This window comes from Monoraphidium neglectum (assembly GCF_000611645.1).
Source record: "Monoraphidium neglectum strain SAG 48.87 unplaced genomic scaffold scaffold00503, whole genome shotgun sequence".
Lineage (NCBI taxonomy): Eukaryota > Viridiplantae > Chlorophyta > Chlorophyceae > Sphaeropleales > Selenastraceae > Monoraphidium > Monoraphidium neglectum.
In genome coordinates, this window is record NW_014013125.1 from 14,659 (window position 1) to 26,280 (window position 11,622).

At 61.0% G+C, this 11,622-nt stretch overlaps 2 protein-coding genes across 2 annotated transcripts; one reads left to right on the top strand and one right to left on the bottom strand.

Annotated features, from left to right (window-relative positions):
• Positions 1–2,045: 2,045 nt before the first annotated feature.
• MNEG_3837 (farnesyl-diphosphatefarnesyltransferase) lies at positions 2,046–6,548 on the top strand (the record flags this gene model as incomplete). Its single annotated transcript, XM_014047686.1, has 12 exons — positions 2,046–2,096; positions 2,192–2,286; positions 2,451–2,597; positions 2,839–2,953; positions 3,221–3,365; positions 3,735–3,859; positions 4,408–4,539; positions 4,851–4,998; positions 5,273–5,418; positions 5,740–5,796; positions 6,068–6,217; positions 6,378–6,548. 12 exons carry the CDS (start codon positions 2,046–2,048, stop codon positions 6,546–6,548), a joined length of 1,482 nt encoding a protein of 493 aa, XP_013903140.1.
• A 2,302-nt stretch (positions 6,549–8,850) lies between these two features.
• MNEG_3838 (hypothetical protein) lies at positions 8,851–11,160 on the bottom strand (the record flags this gene model as incomplete). Its single annotated transcript, XM_014047687.1, has 8 exons — positions 8,851–9,014; positions 9,398–9,455; positions 9,656–9,797; positions 9,975–10,025; positions 10,231–10,271; positions 10,418–10,525; positions 10,690–10,794; positions 11,158–11,160. 8 exons carry the CDS (start codon positions 11,158–11,160, stop codon positions 8,851–8,853), a joined length of 672 nt encoding a protein of 223 aa, XP_013903141.1.
• Positions 11,161–11,622: the final 462 nt, after the last annotated feature.

An 11,622-nucleotide genomic window follows, 5' to 3' on the forward strand; every position in this document is an offset into this window, starting at 1 on the left:
GCATCAGGTGATTTGATGGGGACATGGTGAGGGCGAGCATGAGGATGGTAGACGGCAGAGCAGCTTAACGGCATTTGCGGCGCCGCACTGTAAGGATTCGCCTCGAGGCCAGCCGCGGCAGAGCTTCAGCTGCATGCGCCACAACAAGGTGCCACACACAGGCGTGGTCTCTGCGCACCGTTATGGTTGCATTCTTGGGCAGGGTGAACCTCTTCACGAGGACATCAGTGCCCGGCTCGGCAGCGGCCACCGCACGCACTTTGAGGGCAGTGCGTCCTGTGGCGCCACGCATGCGGCAGGCGGCACATGCGCAGCTCAGCGCAGGGCGAGGGCGACTAGAAGGCTGCATATAAGCAAGATATGCACATGCGTGAAGTTGCCGCCGTTGTTTGTAGTGGCGATCACATGCGGCGGCCTGCCGGCGTTGCAGCACCATGGCATGCGTCGGCAGACTGCTGCTGACGTCTTGTGCCTTCACCATCTTAACATCCATCTGTCGCTATATATATTAAACCATACGATCCTCGTCTGATCGCATACGACCGCGTGCTTTTGGACCCCTACCTAGAAAAGCCCCACGCGATCTCGCCAAAAGTGGCCTCTGCAAGCCTCCGGCTGGCCGCCCGGCCCTGGAGGCTCCCTGAGCCAGGTGCATGGAGCGTTAGCTGGCGCTGCGTCTCGTGTCGATCTACCGACCGGGGCAATAGGGCAACGGTCTGCTGGAATCGAGTGAGCGCAAGATATGGAGAGCAAAGATTGCACCTTGGCCACCGTGTCTGCACGTGTTTTGAGTCGCGATGGTGGCCTGTCCAACGATGAGCCGCAGTCGCCGGGGTCGGTAGCTGATGCGTGGCTGCTCGACCCACGGACCCCATGTTGCGACTATGGTAGTGCGTAGACGTAACATTGGGGCTTCGTGTTGTGGGACGGTCGCAACAAACACTTACATTCATGTAAAGTACCCGGCGGTTTTTTGGGATGGGGAATGGTGTCCAGCCCGCACCAAACAGCAAAGCAGGCCTGCACAAATGTTCGTCAGAGCAGTCTGAGAATCAATTGTTTGATCTCTCCTTCATTCGAGACTTGTCTGCATTGGTTTGCTGTGCCGCCGTCACTCGTCGCCTAGCCCTCCAGAACCGGGCAAGAAGAGTCTCTGCACGCATGCCAGCAGTCCAAATTGTCACATGGTGCAAGTCCACAGGAACGCAGCACTGCTACTATTGCAGCACCACCCCACCCACATGTCCTCAGCCTCATGTTGGTGCCGGTTTGAGTGTACCTGTCAATGCACTCTTTGATGGCAAGGGTACGGGGTTAGGTGTTTGGTCCCATGGCAAAGCATGCGCGTGAAAAGTAGCGCACAGTCAGTCCAGCAACAGGAAGTGAGAGTGCACCCCCCTCCCATCGCATGATTGCTGTGCATCGAGCCGCACAACTCCAGAAAGACCCGCTTGCTCTCAAGACTGAGCATCGAGGCGTATGCTGCTTGATCAGTGGCTTTTTGGGGCATGTCCAAACATGTCTTGAGGTTGATTGGACATTGAGCGGCAGCTTTGTTACCAATCGGCTGGTTGGCTCGTCCTGCTTAGTCTGGCACTGAGCTGACACAGACGTCCAGACAAGGCAACGTACTCCCTAGTGAGCCTGGGAGTGAGCCAATGATGATCACAGCCGCGCAACCTCCGCCCCCCTGCACCAATATGAATAATGACTGGGAAGTACGTCGTCAAGGTACTCAATGGAAAAAGATGAGTGAGCAGTGATTGCACAAATTCCAACTTCTCGGCCTACCCTGCCGTCGGCATGTCGTCCTCTTGCCGGCATCCCGCTGCCCAGCGACGGTGGCGACGACCCAGCACCAGCAGCTTGCGAGCGACCCGCCCCACCCGCCGCGGTTGAGGTTGGGCGCACACCATCAGAGGTCGAGCAAACACGATGTTCAATCAATGCAACTAAATTCACTTTTCTTTCGCGCTTGTTGATCCGTGGCAGATCGCTAGCAGGGTGTTGCAGGCGTTGCCGCGGCCACAGAGCAACGCAGAACCATGGGGAAGCTTGGGGAGCTTCTGGCGCACCCGGAGGAGATTATACCCCTGGTATGTGATCAACCCCCGCCAGGCGCTGCGTTGGGCCCAGCCTGCGGAAGCGATCGGCCAGCTCACACAAAGGCTGCCCCGCCCGTTCCTTGCAGGCGAAGATGTTTTATGCCAGCAAGCAGGCTTGCAAGCTGCCATTGGACCCCAAGCTCGCATTCTGTTACGACATCCTCAACACGGTGTCGCGCAGGTGGGCGGCCCCCCCAGGCGCGGCTGCTGCGGCTGCAATGTCTCAATTTCTTTGGGTGTGCCACACTTCCATGGTTGCGCCTCTGCAGTTCGTCCACATCGTTTGCTCCGAGGGCCCTGCCACACTTCAACCAACCACCTCACCCTGCCCCGCACCTGTCGCAGCTTTGCGGTTGTCATTCAGCAGCTGCCAAACCCGCTGCGCGACGCTATCTGCGTGTTCTACCTGGTACTGCGCGGCCTGGACACCGTTGAGGATGACATGGCCATCCCCAACGACAAGAAAATCCCAGACCTACTCAAGTTCCACGAGTGAGGGCCGGGAGGGCGCGCCTGCCCGCCTGGTCCATGTGTCGTGTTGCGGCCTGCAGTCCGCTTGTATGGGGTTAAATGAGCAAGCAGCAAGGGAGGCAGGCAGAGCAAGCAGACAAGGCTGCCCATCCCGGCGTTCTGCAGGCGCGCAAGTGACCATCTCGCAGCGTAAGCGCTGCATTGGCCCGGTCATCCCCACCAAGTCGTGATCCCCACGTGCTGCTGTCCCTGGCCTGGCCAGGTACATCTACCAGCCGGGCTTCAACATGCAGTGTGGGTACGGTCACTACGTCCGGCTGATGCGGGAGTTTGGCACCGTGGTGGACGTCTTCCTCTCCCTGGATGCCAGGTTCCAGGTGTGGGAGGGATTGCAGGGGCCCAGGGCTTGCACGACTTGAGGGCTGATTGGTCTGCATTGCTTCCAGGAGCCCGCCCGGCAACGCACGATGGCGCGCAGCCTGCGCGTGCCCAATCTGGAATGCAGCAGTGTTGCGTCAGAAGTTGGGTAGAATCACAGATGTTGTGGGCCAGGACGCTCCCATCCTCCCTTCCTTCCTCACCCCATCCGTACGCTCCTGGTTCGCACCCGCCCGCCCCGTCTCCTCGTCCCCCAACTCGACCAGTCTGTCATCGCCGACATCACGCGGCGCATGGGGGCGGGCATGGCAGAGTTTGTTGAGCGCGAGGACTGCGAGACTCGGGAGCAGTACGACTTGTACTGCCACTACGTGGCGGGGCTTGTCGGCATCGGGCTCAGCCAGCTCTTTGGTGAGTGGGGGGTTGGGCGGCTGGCAGATTGCGAGCCGCGAACTCCCCTGAGGCTGACGGCCTGGTCAGGCATCTCTTGCAAAGCTTGTTGGGGGTGTGGTTTGGGTGTGGTGTGGGGCAGGGGTGCTGTGCCTGAGGCAGCACTGGCTGCGGTTGACAGCCTGGGTGGTTGGGCAGCAACAGCAGGTGACCAGGGCGTTCTGTGGTGCCAGCCCTCATTGGCTTAGAATGGAGGCTGGCTTGCTGGCTTGACCATTGCCGCGCCACAAGTGTGGTGGCGGCCGCCTCATGCCACCCTCGCCGCTCATGCGTCCGACATCACTCCGACGTCACTCCACTCACGCACTCGGATCCGACAATGCCCCGCAGCCTCCAGCGGCCTGGAGTCTGACTACTTTGCGAAGAACGAGGACCTGTCAAACCACATGGGGCTGTTCCTGCAGAAGACCAATATCATCCGCGATTACCTGGTGGGACGCGGGGATGGGGAGACGGTGGGACGGCTTTGGGGTCCCATCCTGAGTACAGGTTGGGAATGTGCATTCGGCCGTACCTTCTTGGTGCCCGTGTTGGAGTTGTTGCAGGTTGTGTGTGAACAGGGGGGCGGGCTGCCAGTGTGATGACGGCCGGCGAGGATGTCCAGTGCGCAAAGATGGTTTGAAGGGGCGCAGGCAAGGCGCCCACCCTGCAGCCCGCCTCGCCACGCCGGCGCCGCCCGCCAAACGCGCGAGGCTGGGCCCGGGCCGCGGCGGGGCGTCTCGGCGGCGCGGGGGGCGCCGCTCCTCGCGGGCATGAGAAGACCTCACCCTGCACCGCTGGCGCGCGCCTCGGCGCACCCGCTCGGCGCATGAGCCGGCCGACCCTGGTGGCTGCGGTTGCGGCTACAGCGCCCGACCCGAGTACCGTGCCCCCCCCCCCCTGCTCCACCCTACCACTCCCGGATCCGCCTAATAGCTGTCCTGGGGCTTTGCAAACCACTTTGGATTCCAGCTCTTCACCCAATCCCTCGCCACCACCCTCAACACGCGCACCCCAACCCCAGGAGGACATCACGGAGGAGCCTGCCCCCCGCATGTTCTGGCCCAGGGAGGTCTGGGGCCGCTACGCCTCCAGCCTGGACGAGTTCAAGGACCCGGCCAACAGGACCGCGGCCATACACTGCCTGAACGACCTGGTGGGTGCGGGCCTGGGCTGGTGGTCGGCATGCATGTGCGCTGGAATTGGCGGCATCGAGGAGGGTGTTTAGGTCTCTGCAAGAGGCAGGGAGCGTTTGAGCGAGCTGGCCGGCGTTGAGCTGTTGCGAGGGGCGCAAGGGGCGCCGACTGGGACGGCCTCGCCAGCAGTCGAGCGGCTCGCTGGGCAGCGTGGGGCCCACGAGGCAGTTTCGCGACCCCCACCAAGCCGCCCGCCCACCGTCACCCGCCCTCGGCACCCTGCCTCAGCTTCTCTCCCCTCCCCACCACCCTTTGGGATCGCAAACTCCAGGTGACGGACGCGCTGCGCCATGTGCCGCACTGCGTGGCGTTCCTGCAGCAGCTGCGCGACCCGGACGTGTTCAGGTTCTGCGCCATCCCCCAGATCATGGCGGCCGGCACCCTCTCGCTCTGCTACAACAATGGCGGCGTGTTTGAGGGTGAGGCCCCATGAGGGCAGTGCTCAGCTGTGCCTTCATGGGGCACAGCTGGACGTGCTGCATGCATTGTTTGGGGCACATGCTTGTTGGATTAGGGTCATTGGTTGGAACTCCTACCCCTCCGGCTTACAGCAGGTGTCGCTGTGGGTGTGAGTGTGCCACGCTTTTCCCGCCTTTCACGCACGCTCCTGCTCACCATGCAGTCACCTCCACCCTCCCGCGCATCCCTGACACGCGTTGCGCCCCGCCCACCAACGCGTGTTGACGCCCGCAGGCGCCGTGAAGCTGCGCCGCGGCGAGACAGCGCGCGTGTTTGATGAGCTCCGCACCATGGCCGACGTGCACGCCTGGTTCGGCCGCTACCTGCGGCTGCTGCGGCGCAAGGCCCTCTCAGTTGCCAGCCACGACCCCACCGCCAAGGTGGGTCCCAGCGGCGGCCGTGCCTCGCAGCCGTATGTTTCTGGCTGTTGGTCGCTGCTGTGTTGCGTGTTCTGAAATCTGCAGGGCAGCGGGGATAGCACGAGCATGCCGCGTTGAGAGAGGTAAGGACGAGGATGCCGGCAGTTGAGATGAGGTGGCACACCAAAATCGTGAACCCACGGTCACACCACCTAGGACAGCCCCGCAGGCGCAGCCTCCGGCACCGGCCAGCCCTCCCCGGCCCGCCCCGACTTCCACCATTTGCCCCGGCCCCCGCGCACCCGCGCCGCCCCCCGCCGTGCGCTCTGCGTGCGCCCGCAGGAGGCGCGTGCTGCGGTGGACAGCTGCCTCAAGATCGTGGATGAAGGGTCGGCAGAGGTGCGGCTTCTCCCCGCCCCAACAACTGTCGCGTGGCCCGTGCCTCTTGGGTTGTCCTGTTCAGCCCGCCGCTTGTGTATGCCTGCGGGACGTAACGGCAGGCTTCGGGGAAGGGGGGCCGCAAAGCATGCGCTTCATCAGATCCTGAGCTGCGCCATGCCAACTGCACAGACCCCAGCGCGAGGCTTCCATCCCCCTCCCGCCTACGCCCTCCGCCCCGCGCCACGTGCCCACTCCACGCCTGTGCCCTCGTCGGCCCCGCCGGCCCTAGGTGGGGGATGCGGCCACCCTGACCACCAGCGAGCGGCTGGGAGGCATGTTGGCGCTCATGCTTGCCGGCGCTTTCTTCTACCGAGCCTGGGGGATGGGCGTCGGGTCGGCAGGCGCGCTGGGCGCGGCGGCGGCGCGGCGCGCCGTGCCGGTTTGGGCGGTGGCCAGCTGGGGCCGGCCCACCGCAGCATCTGTACCTGCTGGCGCGCTGCCATCTTTCCAGTGGGGAGGGGAGCTTTTGCCTGGCAGCCCTACTTCCTCCTGCCCCAACCCAGCCTGTGTTGACACCCAACACCCGTTGTTGCCCCCAGCCCCTGGCTGCCCCCAAATTTCAGCGCCCCCACCCACTGGCAAACCCCGCAGGCGCCGCCCTGCTGGGCAGCGGCCCTCTGCTTCCACTCACGGACGCCGGCCTAGAGAGGTACCTGTCGCTGGTGATGCTCGCCGCCTGCGTCGTGCGCGTGATCGCCGTCAGGGCGTGATGACCGCGCCCGGGCGCCCACCAACCTCCCCGCGTGGCCTGCTCAGCAGTCATACCGCGGGTCCCCAGCGCCCGGGCCGGGGCGGCCACCTCCGCCGCGTCTCCGCCCAATCGCACCCCGCCGCGACGGTTTTTGCGCGCGTGCGTGGCGCCTACGTCAGCGGCGCCGGCTGCGCGATAGTGCTGCGATGGGGCCGGTAGCCGCGGGCGGACGCCCCGTAGTCAGGCCCAGAACAGCCAGTTCTCAGACAGCTACGGTCATCACGCGTCCTGTGACGCGTATGCATTAAAATTTGTCCCTCCGCCTCTTGTGGATAAAACGGCCCAGGGGCATTTTATGCGTTGGTGTTTTCACGTCGCCTTTGTCGCTAGTCAGCCAGTGTTTTAGGGACCACAGCTCAGGGTGCCCTGACGTCGTTACGCCAGCCAGTTGCCTGTGCTTTCTGCTCAGTGCCACATCCGTTGCTTCTCAACCCAACGAATCATGCCTCATACTGCAAAAACCGCACCCCCTGGTGTATGCTGAGCTAGCTTGCCTCAAACCTCACTCCACCCTTGGCCTGAATCATGCCTGTGTGAACCGGCAGGAGCACCTGTCGATGTGCTCCGGCAGGGGTGTCACAGCTGTGACGAGTGTTGCCCTGGCGGAGCTTGTGGGAGCAACGCGTGTGCCTGCGCAGCAAGCGCTTGCTTTAGATCTACCCACAGACCCCAGTGTAAATTTGCCCCCGACTTGGCCTCTGTTTTGCAATTTGCCTCTGCACAGGCCCACCAGGGGAGCTGCTGGCACAGCCTGATGCCGCTCTGTGTGCTTTTATATGTGTAGTTCGCTGGTACGAGAGGCCGTATGGTTGACAAGGCAAAGCCAGAGAATGATCTGCAGTTTACGACAGGCTGCTGAAGCAAATATGAACCTGCATCAGGCGGCAACAAGCCAGTGCCGTCGACCTCCTTTGGGGGCCCGGACGCAAAAGTCTTGGGCTTGGAAGGCAAATGCAGAGCAGGCAAGTGCAGGTAGGCATTTGAATCAGGGGACGATCGTGAAATTTGCATGCATGCTGGGTCAATCCATGACCATTTTGGTTGATGAGTTGATCAGGCACCTCGATGTTGTTGATGTGGCCTCATGAAGTCTAACGGCATGCAAGACAATGAAGAGCACCTTGGACAAAATAAAGGAAATGGCACTGGTCAAACTCTCAAATCAATGACTATGTTAGGCGAGCCTGTCGGTAAAATGTTTGCCGCTGATCATCATATGCCAGCCCACCACTTTGTGACACCTTCGATTGCGAACAAACATGCCTTGCTGAAATTTGACCCTCAGCAGACTAGTGAGGCAGCCCGGTGTGCATTTTGCACAATCAGGTCAGAGCCACTTGGCAAGTGTGATATGGCTGTGGAGGCGGAACCAGTTGGTGGAGCGCTTGGAAACATCCCACCTTTTGCAAGCAACAAACCTCACGTGAGAGGCAATGGAAGGACACTGTGTACGCACAAAATGGTGCTGGCAAGAGCGATGATCCAACAGAAAGGCCAGCTGCAGCATTGTGAAAGCTGCACCTGCTGCTCGCCTTGCGCCTGCATTCCCATGTGCTGCTGACGGTGCCCGGTGCAGCACACAGGCATCACGGAATTATGTGCACCCCTGCGAGTGCTCAACAGGCCATCCTGTGAACGGCGAGCATCGGGCTCGGTCGCTGTGACGCGTGCTGTAGCAGTGTGCAACAGCGAGTGGCTGTCATTCGGGTGCGCCCCCCAAATGCCACCACCGCTTGGCAGGCAGGAAGAGGCAACCGCTAGGCAAACAATGGTGCAACGCAGCTGGTCAAGCGCTGGCCGACTCGACCAGCGTACACTCATCGGATGAATCTAAGCAGCCCAGGCAACGCCTTTTGCCATGGTACCACTCGTATTGCTTCCCAGCCATGCCTTGAAAGCATACCGACGTGCCAAGCAATCTGAAGCTGCCAGTGAGCGGCCAACACTGCAAGATCAATTGCTGGCGCTCACTGCCATGTTTTGCGCTGTCCCGCCCCAGAGGCTAGTGCAAACTCAACCACAACCCGTCCCTGGCAAGCAGCATCCCGTGCTGCGGCAGCCAGCTGGACCCTGGGCAGCCCACAACAGCGCCTCACAGCAAACTGCAGGCATGGTCGCTTTGGGCCACATGGTCCCCACGCTCCCTGCAGGGCAGCTGCCAGCTGCCCTGCAGTGCCCAAGGCCGGCGGGCCTCTGAGACGAGATTGGTGCGTTGATTATCCTGCTGCCACCACCCCGAGCCGTCGGCCACAATTCGGCCTTCAGCGCCGCTCCTTGCGGCCCACCAGCAGGTATGCCCCAAACGTCAGGGCGTGCATCACCAGCAGGTAGCCCGCCAGGATCACCACCGTTAGCCAGATGGGCTTGAAAAGGTTGAAGTAGTCCAGAATGGATCCTGGGGGTTTCATGGGGTTGGTGGCCAGGTCTTCAGTAAGGGAGGACAGTGTTGTTGGGGCCAGGGGGTGCAGGGTGAGTAAGTTTTGTTATTAAACTGCAGCTCTACCATGCACACGCTTCTCAAGGGTGCACATGATCCTAGACAATGTGGGCTTGCATTGGATGGGACGATGACAGGGTAAGAAGTGGGAGGGGACAGGTTGAGTTTGGAGGGGTGCCGACGAGACGGTTGGACGGATGCGTCAGGTCTGAGCTGACGATACAGGCGGTCCTTGGCATTCTACTCCTGCTGACGCGATCAAGCGAGCCATCGATGCAAACAGTAGAGGTCATGCACATGCAAGTTTGCCCAGAGAGCATCGCTGCAGGATGCCCATGGCCCCAGCCTGCCCGCCCTCGGCTCCTGCGCACCCAGGTTGACAACGCAGCCGGCCCCCGGGTTCCTGAGGGTCGACGTCACGATGCCAGACTGCCAGACGAGGATGACATATGAGGTTGCGGCATGCTTGGGCAGGTTGACCCTTAAAAGATGTGCATGCAATGCTACCACCAGTGGCCGCATGCAGCTGGGAACAGGTCCTCAAATGCAGCATGCCCTACAGCCACCTGCATTCGGCTGGCGCCACCATCGTCATGACACGCGCCCCGAGGCTGAGGGGCCGTTCCAACCTGCAGGGATGTCGTGTTGGGCAGGAAGCTGGGCAGGTAGCCTATGACGTCTAGTGGCAGGCCGCCTGCGCAGCTGTAGCTGCCACCCTTGAACTCTGCTGTGGCGTATCCCTCAAAGGCGTAGGCCATGGCAGAAATCCATCTGTGGGGAGGGGCATGGTGTGGGCATGTTTGATGTTGCCCTTGGCCCCAAGGCGCAAAAACAACTGTGTTTGATTTGCTGAGACCATGCACCTGAGAGCCCTTTCTAGCTGTTTCAAAGGTTCAATCATACAGCAACTCATGCTTTCTGTGCTCCCTTTGCTGGACTCTTGCTCACCTGAGGTGGCTCAGCCAGACCTGGGACATGTCCACAAACCGTACCATGAAACTGGGGTTTTTCACAGGGCGTGATGGGGAGAATTGCACCTAATTCAGGGCCATGAGCAGCGCTGTGATCTGTCAGTCACCATTTTGATGCTTCACGGGCACACACCCCGCCCTTACTTGGCCCCTCACCCCATTCACCCGCCACCTTGATACGAACCTGTCTCACACTCACCAACCCAATCCCTCCATCAAACCACCCCTCTCACTTGCTCATGAGCAGGTTGACAGCCGTCCATGCGATGGCCACCTGGGGTTGATGACCAAAAGCATTTGCAGGAGTGCCAAAAGGGTATAAGGCACACTACAGTTCTATCAGAAGGGCACGTGCTGCAGGTGCACAGCAACAGAAGCGTTTGTCACCCGCTGTTGTGATTTATCCCACCCCTGCTGCACCCTCATGACAGTGTTGACCACGACACCAGTGATACAGTTCCCATCGTCGTCACTTGCCATGAATGCAATGTCCTGGTTGGGCGTGATGACGGCTGAGCACGACAGCACCTGAGGATGGAGTTCGTCGGCGGAACAAAGCGTGAATTGGCTGTTGAGGCACTGCTGCATAGACAGCTGTGGGTTGCAGCTTGGGGCGCACACTGGGTGCGCAGGCCTGGCAGCCGCCCACATGCAGCAATGACTCTGGGTCCCAGCAGTCTTGGCCAGCCCACCTGGGCTGCGATGAGGTACAGCAGGATGCTGATGGCGCAGTTTGACACCACAGCCACCGCCTCCATGCGCAGCCCCGCCATGCCGTACAGGATCAGGGAGAAGGACTGTCGGCGTTTGGGCGGGGGTTGATGGAGGGAGAGTAAGCACAGGGTTGCGCAGGGGGGAGTTGATGGGTACACCAGGGAAGCATGTACATGTATGTACCTTGCGGGGGAGGAGACCTGCACGTTTGAAGAGTGCAGAAAGGGTGAGCAAGAGGTGCTGTGCACACCACCTCTTGTGAGCACAGGTAACAGGAGGTCACGGGTGCAGCAGGGGGGACGCTGGCCTAATTTGCTGGTCGGCGAGCAGTGACGGGAGCCGTAGCGAGCGATTTTAGACAAATACCTGCGTAAAATTCAACCACTCTGTTTGGGGGCGCTGACACCGCCAATTCGGCGTTGCCCGTACCAGGATACATTACCCACCATCCAAGTGGATGGACCGCAGAGAGTAGGGGCAAGTGCAGATGGGTTACGGGGCTTGCTGACTGCACTGTGATGATTGGCACCCACCTGCTTTGCTTGGGGACCCCTGCACCTGCAATTCCAAAACACATCAACACGCCGAACTCCAGGTGCGCAAAAAGTCTAACCCATCCAAGACTTTCTAATACTGCCATCTGCACGCAACGAGTCTGCCCTGAGCTGGAACCATAACACCTGCCTTCCCTGGTTCACAACAACGCTAATCCAAGGAGCTGCCCACTCACGGACGTAATTGCACATGCCACACATCCCCAGGCCGATCACGCAGCACCCACCAGCACGTTGAGGACCGCAAAGGGCAGTATGGCCAGCTGCTTGGCGGCGTAGAAGGCGGAAGGCTTGTACAGCTTTGAGGTGGCGTCAGCCACAAAGTACTGCTTGTCCGCGCTGTACAGGGACATATAG